Source organism: Oryctolagus cuniculus, chromosome 12, assembly GCF_051225735.1.
Source record: "Oryctolagus cuniculus isolate XC-2025 breed Fujian yellow rabbit chromosome 12, ASM5122573v1, whole genome shotgun sequence".
In the NCBI taxonomy this organism is placed as follows: Eukaryota; Metazoa; Chordata; class Mammalia; order Lagomorpha; family Leporidae; genus Oryctolagus; species Oryctolagus cuniculus.
In genome coordinates this window covers 95424225-95438711 of record NC_142878.1, presented here as the reverse complement: position 1 = coordinate 95438711, position 14487 = coordinate 95424225, and the positions used below count along the sequence as shown (strand labels likewise).

Sequence of the window (14487 nt, the reverse complement as noted above, 5' to 3'; positions counted from 1 at the left end):
CTTTGTTAAGTAGCTTCATTGCACTACCCCTTTCATAGTGTATGGTAAGTACCAGGAGAGTCGAAAAGTTTGTGTGAAAATGCAATGTAAAGATCAGACTCATATCGAAACACACATTGCATGCCTTGAATATATACAATTTTTGTTTCTCGGTTGTATTGTAATAAGGCTGGAAAAATAAAACATGCAAAAATAGGTTCCTATACTTAAAATGCAAATAAAAATTAAGGAACTTAGGTTAATATTGTGGGGTTTTGGTAGGCTTCATGGGAAAGAAATGAGTTTTAAAACATTCATGATTGGGGCTGGCTGGCACTGTGGCGTAGTAGGTGAGGCCACCAAATGCAGTGCCGGTATCCCATATGGGCATCGGTTCAAGTCCCGGCTGCTCCACTTCCAATCCAGCTTTCTGCTATGGACTGGGAAAGCAGTAAAGGATGGCCCAAGTCCTTGGGCCCTTGCACCCACGTGGGAGACTTGGAAGAACCTCTTGGCTCCTGGCTGCGGATCAGCAGAGTTCTGGCCATTGCGGCCAACTGGGGAGTGATCCAGCAGATGAAAGACCTCTCTCTCTCCCTCCGCCTCTCCTTCTCTCTCTGTGTAACTCTGACTTTCAAATAAATAAATCTTAAGAAAAACATTCATGAACTTGACTAAACTAAATTTCAGGCAGTTTATATCTTGAAAATAAAGATTCAGGATTTCTATCAAGAGAATATTTAAGACAATATCCAAGTAACACATTACACTGTCACCTCACCTCCCTCAGACTGAAAACTCAGAAATAGAAAATAAAAGTTAGTATATCTGAAGGAAACCAGGAAAGTGAGAAGTGAAATTAGAATTATAATTCTAATACCATATGGTATTCTCCCACCGATGGGTGTACATTCCTATATGCATGTAACACAGTTACATATTACAAGCAGGTTGAGAATTCGCCCAATTAAACCATGGAACTGAAAAGGCAGGGCCTGCTTCATCAGCATGTCACCAGTGACATGGCAACTGGACCCAACAAAAAAGAGTACGCTCTCTGCTGTCCAAATTCTTGCTGGATTTCACTTGAATTTGTACTTTGTAAATGAAGGCTGATAGGAAGATGGGGCAAGTGCTGGGGCTTGGAGCCAGGGGGCTCATGCATAGTTTGATCTCTCACTGACTCACCGGGACAGGTCTTGGTCACAGTCCTCAGGCTCACTGCCCTAAAATGCCTTCCATTTCCCATCACTGGTGACCACAATGGCCCTTGGTTCAAAGCAATAGTTGGTTGTGGGCACATTATGTTTTGAGAACACACCTTTGGGGAGGCACCATGGTAGTTTCACACCTAAACTCAATCTAAATTCCTAGGGTTTCCATATTGAAATGCATGACAATTTTTAAACAGCCCAATCTGCATTTTTCAGTTCCTACCAGGAGCTACACATTATGGAGTTAGTTCTGTCAAGTTTTAGAATTTACACTTTCCTATAGTTTTCACAATGACATTCTTTCAGCTTATTTTGTAATCACAGGAAAGGAAGGAGGGAGGAGGGCAGCATGCTGGGGAGAGGAGGGAAAGGTGAAGTATCACTATACTCCTCAATCTGTGTCTATGAAACACATGATATCTGTTCACCTCTGTATAAATAAAAATTATTAAAAAAAGAAATTTAGCTGTGAAAACTGCAAGAGGAAATAAACGAACCAAATGGAGATATCATGTATTTAAGTTGAAGAACAAAGCAAAACATGGCAATACCAAAATATTAAACCAGGATGCTCACAGCAGTATGGCAGGGCCTTCCCCGTGGAATGAGTAGCAGTACAGGCCTACGGCATCTTAGTCACCAGGGGCTGCAGCCTCTGCCAGGGTCAGAGGTGCTCACGCTGCACTTGCTTCACTGGATCAATAGGTGGCAACGTCTTCACTGATCAGGTTGCTTTAGAACCCATTTTCATAAATGGCAGGACCCCAGTAGATATCATGAAGTATTTTATCAGAAAACTGTGGGTCCCATTACATTTATCATATTATCTCTATGTACCTCAAAAATTTAGGGTCTGCCAAGAATTACTCAAATTCTACCTGCACAGAGCAGAGGGCTATACACCATGAACATTAGTCTACTACAAGAATATCTCTTGGGGACAGCACTGCGGCATAGCAGGAAAAGCTTCTGCCTGTAGTGCCGGCATCTCATAAGAGCACTGGTTTGAGTCCCCACTGCTCCACTTCTGATCCAGCTCTGTGATATAGCCTAGGAAAGTGGAAGATGGCCAAAGTGCTTGGGCTCCTGCACCCACAGAGAGACCCAGAAGCAGCTCCGGGCTCCTGGCTACATATCAGCTCAGCTCCAGCCATTGCGGCCCTATGGGGAGTGAACCAGCAGATCGAAGACCTCTCTCTTTTTCTCTCTCTGCCCCTGCCTCTCTGTAGCTCTGCCTTTCAAATAAATAAATCTTTAAGAAAAACCTTTCTTTCCCCATTTGACACTCACATGTCATCTTCCATAGTAATCAGGTGGGGAAATCAAGCAAGGTGATCCATTAGTGTAGGAGGAGTTATCAATCACATAGAGCTCAGTGTTTGCTGAGGCAGTACTTTTAAATTTAACATCATATGTATGAAAATGTTTACAAGGTTTAAATGTCTTTGAAAGCAGCACTCTGAAAACTACACATATACCAATTCATTGAAGGATTTCCTGGACTCCATGCCTGTTCTCTCACTACAGCACTTCAGTAGAAAGCTTTATAATATTTGCAATACTGAACTGCAAGTCACAGTTTTAGTTTCCCCATACGTAATTATAGAGGCCTACATAACTCACAAACACAATTGTATAGAGGTAACAAAGGCATTGTTTGTAGAAAACTCTTCACCTAGTTTTCCCCCATAGATATGACTTTAGTTAAGCAGAGGAAAAGCATCTTAAGATGTTTGGCATAAACCACTCTAATTTTGGAATTTCCTCACAAAGTTTCTATATTTTAACTTCTTATTAGTAGTGCACTAGTAGTTGCTAGCCTAGGCTTTTTGTGGGAGATGCTAAAGTTTCATGGTAGTCACAGGAACAGAGGTTTGTGGAAAAGGTGACAGAACTGAGACGCAAAAGTGAAAAGCAAAAGAATCACATATTCATGTGGCTTTGAGAAGGGTGTAGGGACCAGACAGCCTTTGAGATGCCTGGTGATTGTTATCAGAGAACATCTGTGGACTGGGAGCATGAGAAAACAAAAGAACAGATTTTTCTTGGTTTGTTGTGTGTGAGGGCAAATTATGGAATCAAGGAATCAAGTTTGAAAATAGCCAACACGAGAAAACCATGGGCAATATAAATAGGTCAAGCTAACGATGAGAGAAAGAGCCAAGACCTTCCTGAAACACGGTACAGAGATAAGGCTGCCTAGGATGAGAAGACCAGTGAGAACAAACACATAGACTGAACATGGGGTCATTTCAACTTCTGGATTTGAACAATCAGCACTAACAGGAACACCAAGAGTGGATAATGAGGAAACTGGAACATCCACGAGGACGTGCACCAAGGAGCTGTTTCGGAGTAGTCACTGGTCAGCATCTCATAAGATGAGGATCAAGGAATGATCCTGGGATATCAACACAAGTAACTGCTAACCAGAAGGAAGGGAGACTTAATTCACCACATACTGTAAGAACCAAACCACAAAACACAATACCTACGGATTTTGAAATTTTGTGTTGTTTAAAACACAGGACAAACAGGGATTTCAATTCACCAACCGATGGTTTAGAACCAATTACACGGCAACCAGAGTGGATACTGCCCAGAAACAATGCCCCTGCCTTCTCAGACCTAAAAATGGTCTACAAATATCATAATCCGAATGATTTCAGTATTTCAAAATCGAATTTAGAAGTAAAAAGAACCTGTATTGAGTTATTCAGAACCTTATAGTTTTATACCTGAAACAAATATACTTAGGAAGTAATGCTACCCTCTCAAAATTTCGGTGCCATCCTCTGATGATAAACGGAGTCCCCATATTCCTAGTTAATGCAATAGTATGACTGGGATATGTAAATTTTACATGATATGTCTTCCCAGATAACCACACTCATTAACACAATACAACAATGTATTCCTCAGGAACTTTTTCATAAAATTAGGGAAACACTGGATATCACAGAGGCAGAATTAGAATTCAGTGGGGCGATGACAAGAATGTACAACCATCTTTTTGGGTTTAGCAGTCAAAGTTATTACTGCTGTGTTGGAGAACCTTCAATGCAAACTGAGAGAAACTATCTTAGCAAATTAGGAAAAACAGGAAGCAAAGCCTGTGAGCAGGAACTTCCTTCCTGGATGACCAGATCCACTTTCTCAGCTCCTATCCACTAAGTAGAACTATAAATCCAGAAAATAAAACAAGAGACCTGGAAATCAACACAGTTGCTGGGCATCTTAATTGCCCACCTATAAGAAGATGACTCACCTGCGGGCACCTGCTGGTTCACCCATCCTGGCATCAGAATTCAGCCAGGTAGGCTCACACCTCCTGGAACTGTCTGTGATACCTCCGAGCACATATACGGTTTACAATATACAATTTAAAATCTATTTAGAACATATGATATGAAATTTATAATATATAATAAAAGGTTATCATATAAAATACAGTATTCGATTTATAACATACAATTTATTCTTCCCTCCCCCTGGCTCCTGAAGGCCCACGTGTCCCCTGCCTGTGTCCAGGACCGGCATATGATACGCACAAACATTTCAAGAAGACTCACCAGGCGAGAATGGACAAACCTGAGGGTCCTGTTGAATCCACTGCCACTCCTCCGACACCGGCAGCCCGGCCCTTCCTGTAGGTGTTGCTCTCGGCTGCTCACCTCCTTGTTCTTAGGGCCAGGGCTTAGCACATGCTCCAATGAAGAACTCCACGGCGCTGGACACCAAGAAGAGAAACGAGAAACAGCAGCACTGAGCACCCCTTTTATAAACTCGGTATTTAATAGCATACATCATTTCTGGTCAGATTACCTGCAGGCTCCAACCAATCAAAAAACAAAGACCAAGCCCGCGCAGGGGTGTGGCTCCAGGCTTCTCCTGGGCTCCTGCTGTCTGTCCCCAGTAGGCAGTGAAGCCAGGCGCCAGCGCAGTGGGGCCACAGGTCAATTGTTTGCTTCACTTTTGTCATGGAATTTATTCCACCATTCGATTTAAAATTTGACAGAGTTTTTCTCTTTAGGTACAATACATACTCTTCTGCTTTTTCTCCTTAGAGTGTTCAAATAAAGTGAAATTGCTTTTATAGGACTCATGCATTGGGAGTGGTGGCTGTTTTTCAACTACTAGATTACAGAAAGAAAACAAGGGTGGGATGCTGGCATTACAGGTGATGGCTTAACCCACTGCACCACAACACTGTGGTGTAGTGGTGACTCCTGCGGTGCCAGCATCCCATATAGGCAGCAGTTCGAGTTCTGGTACTCGGATTCCAATCCAGCTCCCTGCTAATGTGCCTGGGAAAGCAGCGGAGGATGGCCCAGCTCTTGGGCTCCTGGCTCTTGGCTTAAAAATTTGCTCTGTGGGCCAACGCCGTGGTAAAGTAGGTAAAGCATCCCTCTGGCAGCGCCAACATCCCTCATGGGTGCGGTTCGTGCCCCCGATGCTACTCTTCCAATCTAGCTTTCTGCTTATAGCCTGGAAAAGCAGCAGAAGATAGCCTCACTTCTTGGGCCCCTGAAACCATGTAGGGGACCTCAAAGAAGCTCCTGGCTCCAGCTTTTGAATCGGTTCGCCTCTGGCTATTGCAACCATTTGGGGAGTGAACCATTGGACGGAAAACCTCTCTCTCTGTAACTCTACCTCGCAAATAAATAAATAAATCTTTAAAAAAGTTGCTCTATCTCCCACTGCTTTTCAGAGAGAAGGTGGATAAAAAGGTGCTGTGCGCTCTAAATCCATTTGACAAAAAGGACTAAGATAATCTAAGATCAGGAGCAGTAGTAAGCAGCCTTTGAACCACAAAATAGAATAAAAACTATGTTGCTTAGCACACCAAGTGTTGGTCCACTACTACTCAAAAGCAAAGCATTTCATCCTTGTAATTATGCTCACACGACACACACTTATATACCCTAATGGTTGCGAAATTTTCTTCAGAATACTCAAGACTTTAATTTTTAAAGAAGAGAAAATGCCAGCTTTGATAAAATGAACATGCCTGCACTCGAAGGGAAAATTAAACCTTTAGAAAAAAAGCAGTGAAACCACCAGATTGTGAAAAGAGTATTTTATCCACCAGGAAGTTTCTGAAAGCTGTTTTCTGTCATAAACAAACAAGGTGCCCAAACTCAGGACTGAACAACACATTCTACCAGTGCCACACAGCCACGATACTAAATTATTGTTCTTGCCAAGGCTTCAAATAGAGGGTACATTTCTAATTATGCTGGGTAAGCTCCAACTCCCTCAGTTTTGAGCAAGCAGAAAATTGTAGTCTAATGCTGCAAGTCTATCAAGTTCCTAGTACCACGGGTTCAGTAAGTTATAACACACGTAAGATGGTGAATTTACTGATGACCAAAGATTGCCAAAATGACTTTTCACATACATTCCCTCAGGTTTTTAAACAAAAGGCATTTTAAAGTTGCTATAGCAATATAAAGGGAAAGTAAAGAATGACCAATCACACTGCCTCTGTTAAGGTCAGAGATGCTCTGTCTCACCTGCATTCCTTGTAGGCTGAGTCTCTCAAACACAATTCTGCAGAACGGCATAGTTTCTTTTTTTTTTTTTTTTTTTTTGACAGGCAGAGTGGATAGTGAGAGAGAGAGACAGAGAGACAGAGAGAAAGGTCTTCCTTTTGCCGTTGGTTCACCCTCCAATGGCTGCCGCGGCCGGCGCGCTGTGGCCGGTGCACCGCGCTGATCCGATGGCAGGAGCCAGGAGCCAGGTGCTTCTCCTGGTCTCCCATGAGGTGCAGGGCCCAAGCACCTGGGCCATCCTCCACTGCACTCCCTGGCCACAGCAGAGAGCTGGCCTGGAAGAGGGGCAACCGGGACAGAATCCGGCGCCCCAACCGGGACTAGAACCCGGTGTGCCGGCACCGCTAGGCGGAGGATTAGCCTAGTGAGCCGCGGCGCCGGCCAGAACGGCATAGTTTCTAATTTCACAAGGCTGTAGTGATTGTATCTGGTGCCCAACACAGACAACCTAGTGCTTGCTGTGCTGCTCAAAAAATCCCAGCAAACCTTGTGGTCAGTTCAATTCTAGAAGTCTCTTCTGCCTTCTCATTAACTGCTACTGGTTTTCTTATGACTTTCCCACATGGAGCATTCTCTAAAATACCTTCAGGCCAGACTTCAGCCCCTGGATCCTCAAGAGTACAATAATGTACAGTTTGCAGGGCACTGTTAAGAGGTCAGGGAGAAGTCCCCTGGTGTTAATAGCTTGAGTAATATTGTTTTCTCCTTTAGACCACATCATTAAGGTGCTTTCATTATCCATAAAGCAATTCTTTATGTCACAGCAAATGAGATCCGGCACTAATTCAAATAGGCTAATTTCAACCTAACAAAATAATTTATTCCTAATAACTAAAGGACCAAGACAATGACCAAAATTTGTAAAGACTTGTTATGATACATGAGGGATCTTCAAACATTATATAAAACATACGTATTACAAAAAATATGCATGGGCTTAAAAAAATTTTACACTAAAATAAAGGTATCTTTTGATTCCATTTCCCATTAACTTTCTGAACTATTCTGATGAAGAAAAGAAAAAGCATGGTTTTAAAAATGAATCCTACCAGAGCAAAGGATGATGCTACATGATAATTTACAAGGGAGAAGCCAGCAGAGAAGACGCAAGAAGCCTAACGCAAAAAAATGCTGCCCTTCCTGAATTGCAAGGTGACTTGAAGCAGAGGAATGAGATTTCCTTTCCAAGTTAGAACAAATGCACACATTAGCATTAAGTTCTTTTTTAAAAAAGATTTATTTTACTTATTTGAAAGAGTTAGAGAGACAGAGACAGAAACAGAGAGGTCTTCCAACAGCTTGTTCACTCCCCAAATGACTGCCAATGGCCAGTGTTGAGCTGATCCAAAGCCAGGAGCCAGAATTTTCTTCTAGGTCTCCCACACGGGTGCAGGACCCCAAAGACTCAGGTCATCTTCTACTGCTTTCCCAGGGCTTAGCAGAGAGCTGGCTCAGAAGTGGAGCAGCTGGGACATGAACCAGCACCCATATGGGATGCCAGTACTGCAGGCCAACACTTTATCCTGCTGTGCCACAGCGCCGGCCCCAGCATCAAGTTCTGATAGGACCATCTCCTCGTCCTGAGGCTCTGCTCCATACTACTGGAAAGACACAGTTTTACCTTCTAAGCTACACACAGATTTAGTGACAGCCTCCAGAGCACCATGGCTTGCTGTGCCACCCTGGCATCCCAGGAAGATCCCACAGTCCCAGCAGGAAGCACTCAGCTCCACCATGAGGCGGCACTCAAAAGTCTTCACCATGGGTGTCTGCAATCACAGTTGGATATCCAAGTGGTCACACAGATCCGAGGAACTCTGTTACATGTTTTCTGGCATCTGGAAACTCAGAAGTCAACTCAGTACATTTCCAGAGGCCAGAGCCTCTACACCTAGGACCAAGCAGCTCAGAACATGTCCTGGGGTGGGGGCAGTGAACTTCCCAAGGCAGGAAGTGTTCAAGTTGCACATAAAGACCTGACCTCTGGTCCAAGATCCATTTGTGGGGATCTTGAGGTGACCTTAGTTATAAGGGGGCTGCTTGGATGCAACATTTCTATCAGGGGCCTTGTCTGGACCTTGATTGCCAGGCTCAGAGCAGGAATAGAGCAGGGACAGACTGTCCCATGAGTCATTTGCGAGCACAGTTCTCAAAGTGTGGTACCATAGAAACACTAAGCGGAGCTGTGGGGACCCAGTACTGCTCAGAGAACTTGCAGGAGGTCTCTGCCACACAGCAGCATTCCAGTTCCTCTCAGTGCTCTAGGTCAGGGGTGAGGAGCCTTACTCTAGAAAAAGATACCAGTCCTAGCTAGGCAAGACAAGAGGTCTCTAAGAAAATCGAGGAGCGTGATCACGAGACAGTATGACTGACTAGTCCACACAATCCTCAGGGAGCTGATTTAATAAGACATAAGTCTGCCTAGGTGCCCTGGAGTGTCACAGGATTAGACCTGGACTGGTTAAAGCCAATGGGTTATATTCAGCAGCCAGGGCCAACCTCATGGGCGTGCAGCCTACATGGTCACACAGAAACAGTCACACGGCTCGCTCTCTGAAGGGCCTGCACTGGGTTTAAACCTCTGCTGGTGGTGTCTTAAAAATCCTCAAAACTCTGTCTTTGAACTTGTGTTTTGTAAGCCAGTCAAAAGAGCATGAGTCTGAGCCAAGGAGGTAGGTGGAAGAAAGGAAAGAGCTTTATGTTTTAGTATCTTTAGTGGCCCTTTATCCCTGCCTTTGGAACAAGGTCCTCACAAAATTGTGCAGCAGGCCCAGTTAGCAGTGGTGAGGTAAACCCCTCCCAACTAGCCAGCCACACTTTGAAGGAGGGAACTGAAGACTAATCAGGGATGGGCTTTTGGTATAGCGACTAAGCCTCTACTGCAATCCCCACAGCTCATGTTAGAGTGCCCAGGATCAAGTCCTGGCTGAAGTCCTGATTCCAGCTTCCTACTATTCCAACCTGGGAGGCAGCAGTACTTACATCCCTGCCACTCACATGGGAGACTTGGATTGAGTTCCCAGACCCTGGCTTCACATACCTTTCCAGCTCTTGTGGGCATTAGGGAAGTAAACTAACGCATGAAATATTTCTTTCTTCCTTTGAAATAAATAATAAATAAATTTTAAAAAGACTAATCACCAGGGACCTTGAGGACTCCTCAAACCCTCTGGTCCTAACCCTACCAGCAAATCTCCTTTCATACCTCAAGGTCCCTCTTAAAAGTCAGTTCCAGTCCCAGGGTGGCAAGGTACCCTCCCCTCAGACCCCCCCGCCCCCCGCCAACAGCTCAAGACTCCCCACTGGTGTGAACCAGGACACAAGACCTATGTTATCAAATCACAGCATGAGGCCACAGCATTAGCAAGAAGGGTCCTTAGTGACACAGCTCAAGTCCCTGTAGTTATTTATGCTCCACACACAGACAAGCCCAAAGACTAGGACCACTGGTTTTCTCCAGCTACCACCTCTCTGATACCCCAACTCTGGAACCGATGGAAGCTGAGGTTCCAACCCCAGGAGGGACACAGCTCTGGGGCAAGCAAAGCAGGATTTAAACTGGAACTTCACTGATCTTGATATATGGCCTAGGGCAGGTTCCCACTTCCTTTAACTAATATTTATAAGGCTATCAGAAGTGCCTCCCTCACAGACCTTTGAAGAGAATTAGACAGGACAATGTGGTATAATTCAAAAAAACAAAAACAAACAAAAAAACCTCTTGCTTCCCCTCCTTGTGTTGTTATTTAGAAATGAGACAACGGTACCTTAAGAAGCCTGACAACTGAAAGTGCTTCATTAATGCTGATTCTGTTAAACATCCTTTCTTGTCCCTCCGACCTTTATTCTTGTGACCAGAGCCTTCATTAACCATCACTTCCTGTCCCAAGACGCAGCAGTGAGGGCACTGTTAGTTCTGCATATATCAAATACCAACTGTGACCAGAGACTACAGGAATGAAAGCAGAGAGATAAAGTCCTGCCCTGGACAAGCTCACAGTCTTGCATGAAATAGGTACACAGCAAATAAATGGTGATTAAATGGGTAAGAACTTTACATATATAAAGAGTGTGTAACAGAAATATTTCTGTAATGAAATACATCCAAAAGCTCTGGATACTTACCTCTGTCAGGGGAAGGAGAGAAAAGTATCACAGAAAAGGAAGACACCCATACGGAATGCTGGTACAGCTGGCGGTGGCTTCACTGACTATGCCATGGCTCTGCCCGCCCCACACCCCCAAACCCCCAACAACCCAGGCTGTTCCCACTTGTGATCAAGCTGTCTGTGTGCAGTCTGTGAAAATTCACCAGATTCTGTGCAAATTAATTCGAGCGCCCCATGCCCGTTTTCCTGCACACACACCTTACACTTCCGAACAACCTGGAGAAGAGAGGCCGTGAGTCAAGGTCCTCTTCTCAAGGACGCGACCAAGGCTACTGCTGGCCAGGGACAGAAAACACCCAAGACGCAACCGAGGCCATGGGAAAAGTTCTTCCTCTCCCAAACCCCGCCACTACCCACACCCACCAGGACTCCTGTCACTCTCCACCTCCCTTTCCTCTCCTCCACGCGGGTTTCTGCCCCTCCCTTCCTCACCTCCACACCTACACATCACCTTTTCATTCTCCCCCCTTCCTCTCTCCTCCCGCGTCCCCCTTGAGCCCCTCCCTCCTCCACTTTCTATCCCAACTACCCCTCAAACACACACACCCTCCCCGCTCTCTGCACCTCGGGCCCTACCCACCCAGTGACAGGAAGGCCACCACAACCAACCATCCACAGAAAGAGCTGAGTGGATATGAAGCCAGGAGCCAGGAGCTTCCTCCAGGACTCCCACACAGGTCTTCAACTGCTTTGCCTGGCCACAGCAGAGAGCTGGAACAGAAGTGGAGCTGCTGGGACTCGAACCAACACACATATGGAATGCTGGTACTGCAGGCTGCTTCACCCGCCATGCCATGGCTCCGACCGCCGCCCCACCCAGGCTTTTCCCACTTGTGATCCCGCTGTCTCCTCAAACGCCTAGGAAAGCAGAGGAAGTGGCCCAAGGACTTGGGCCCCCGAACCCACACCGGAGTACTGGATACAGTACCTGGCTAGGGCTCTGGCCTGGTCAAGCACGGGCCATTGTAGCCACCTGGAACCTGGGCGGAGTGAGCCCACACACTGAAGATCTCTCCCTCACCGCCTCATCTATAACTCTGCCCTTCAAACCAGTCTTTAAATAGAAAAAAGTCGCGTACTTACGATGAGGTATCAGAATCTTGGGGCAGGCTGGAACAGAGCAAAGAGGGATTCTTGGGGTTTCTCTAAGCTTCTGCTTTCTCCTCCCTGTGTGCAGTCTGTGGAAAGTCACCGGATTAGGTGCAAATTAATTCGAGCGCCCCATGCCCGTTTTCCTGCGCACACACACCTTACACTGCCGAACAACCCGGAGAAGAAAGGCCGTGATCAAGGCCTCTTCTCACGGATGCGGCCAAGGCTACTCCCCGCCAGGGGTAGAAAACCGGGGCCGTGGGAAAAGTTCTTCCTCTCCCCACCCCACGCCCAACCACACACTCACCGGGATGCCTGTCACTCTCCCCCTCCCTTCCCTCTGCCCCACGAGGGTTTCTGCCCCTACCTTCCTCGCCTCCACACCTGCACGCCACTTTTTCATCCTTCCCCCTTGCTCCCTCCTCCCACCTCCCCCCTACACCCTCTCCTCCACCTTCTATCCCAGCTACCCTTCACACACACACCCCACCCCCGCTCTGCACCCTGGGCCCCGCCTACCCAGTGACAGGAAGGCCACCACGCCAAACTCTCCGCAGGTAGGCCTTTCTGTGTCTCTGGAACACGAACCCAGTCTTGAGGTGTAGTCTTCCGGAAGCGGCCAAAGCAAAAGACTGCACCTAGAAATTTCCAGAAGCCCAAGATAACTGATGTGGCCGCCTCAGACTGCAGCCTCATCTGAACCCGGCCTGAACCTGGGGGGCACTCACTGTGTCTCCTCAGGGTGGGCCACCACCGTCGAGGATGGCTCCTCAAGGCTTGTGCCAGTGCTGGGCAGGAGCGGACACGACGCTGACTCCTACCTGAGCACCAGCACAGCTGCAGATGCGCCTGCGGGTGCACTTCCAGGTCACAGCGCCAGGCGCAGGCGCACTCCTCACTGGCCATCGCCATGGCGCAACGGGACGCATCTGCGCACTGCGATATCCCACGTCCAGCGCACCCAGGGTCACTTCCAGTCCCGCCCCTCCAGGCTTTACCCAGGCGGGGCAGCCGCTGGTGGCCCAGGTACTCTGCACCCCACTTCCCTGCCTCCTGGGAGTCCTCAATGGAGCTCCTGCCCCCTGGCTTCTGTTTGGCACAGCGCATGCTGTTGAAGCCGCATGGGGAGAGAAGCAATGCAAGCGGCATCACGAGCGCTCTTTCTCGCCAGAGCATCCATCTGGGGGATCACCCCCCAGGTGACTACAAAGGCCGGGGCTGGACCAGGCCAAAGCAGATGCCAGGGACTTTATCTGGTGCTCCCTCTGGGTTCAGGGGCCTACGTCCTTGGGCCATCTCCCTCTGCTTTCCCAGGTACGTTAGCAGACAGCTGGATCCCACGGGGAACAGCTTCCAGGAGGGACCAGCGCTGTGCGGTAGCGGGTAAAGCCACCGCCCACAGTGCCGGCATCCCATATGGGCTCCGGTTCGAGTCCCGGCTGCTGTACTTCCGAAGCAGCTCTCTGCTGCGGTCTGGGAATGCAGCAGAAGATGGCCCAACTCCTTGGGCCCCTGCACCCATGCAGGAGACCCCGGGGAGGCTCCTGGCTCCTGGTTCCTGGCTTCAGATCCGCTCAGCTCCGCCCTTTGCAGCCAACAGGGTAGTGGACCAGCAGATGGGAGACCTCCCTCTCTCTCCACTCGCTCTCTCTCTCTGCCTCTCATCCTCTCCATGTGTAACTCTCAATGAAAAATAAGTAAGATCGAAAAAAGTAAAAAATTTAAAAAAGGAAGACATAGCTGTAAATAAAATACTGCATCAAGACCAACTACTAGAGTTTGTGTAGAATTTGATATTATATGCACTACATACCCTATTAACACAGAATTTGAAAAAGAGTTTAACTTAGAAAAGATTCTGGTACACATTCCTTCTCTTCTTCCTTACAAACATTCTGTCTGGCGTATTCTCTGACTCACGCATCAGGAAATCTTTGCAATGTATTTATTCAGACTCTTACGTGTCCACTTGCACAAGGACACGGAACACCTGTGATCTACACAGTTCTCCACAGAACACAGGTCTGCTTGCCAGTCACCACCCTTCACAGTCTAGCCCTGCATTTAACCTATGGAATGTGTTTGAAATGGGACAAATCCTATCTTCCACAAAGCAAGACAGAATACAGAAAGGCAGCATCTGAGGTCACTGTTGACATTTTCTACGTGCACGTTATCATGTTGGTACTTTTTCTCTCATTTCTCAATGTTAGATACATCAGCTAGGAGCTGCATCATAAGCAGCACTAGGTGTTGGCACTGTGGTGTTGTGGGTAAAGCTGCCCCCTGCAACGCCAGCATCCCATATGGGTACCACTTCCAGTCCCAGATACTCCATTTCTGGACCAGCTCCCTCCTAATTGCCTGGGAAGGCAATACAGATGGCCCAAGTGCTTGGGCCCTACCACTCTTGTGGGATACCCAGATGAAGCTCCTGGCTCTTGACTTTGACCTGGCCAGTCCCAGCCACCACTGAGG

At 47.0% G+C, this 14487-nt stretch overlaps 1 protein-coding gene across 6 annotated transcripts in view; it reads right to left on the bottom strand.

The window, feature by feature from the left end:
- LOC138844720 (protein sidekick-1-like) overlaps positions 1 to 14487 on the bottom strand; it is a 193819-nt gene that overhangs the window by 118580 nt on the left and 60752 nt on the right. For 3 of the 6 annotated variants that reach the window (XR_016217602.1, XM_089309499.1, XM_089309500.1), the window contains exons 2-4: positions 12529 to 12647; positions 12001 to 12095; positions 4766 to 4923 (exon numbers count right to left, since the gene is read on the bottom strand). Coding sequence is in view for 3 of the 6 variants with exons in the window: in XM_089309499.1 (XP_089165625.1) it covers positions 12063 to 12095; positions 12529 to 12647 (152 nt within the window). In the remaining 3 variants the exon portion in view is untranslated. The remainder of the gene's footprint in view (positions 1 to 4765; positions 4924 to 12000; positions 12096 to 12528; positions 12648 to 14487) is intronic. The other 3 variants (XR_011380958.2, XR_016217603.1, XM_089309501.1) reach the window with 1 other exon arrangement.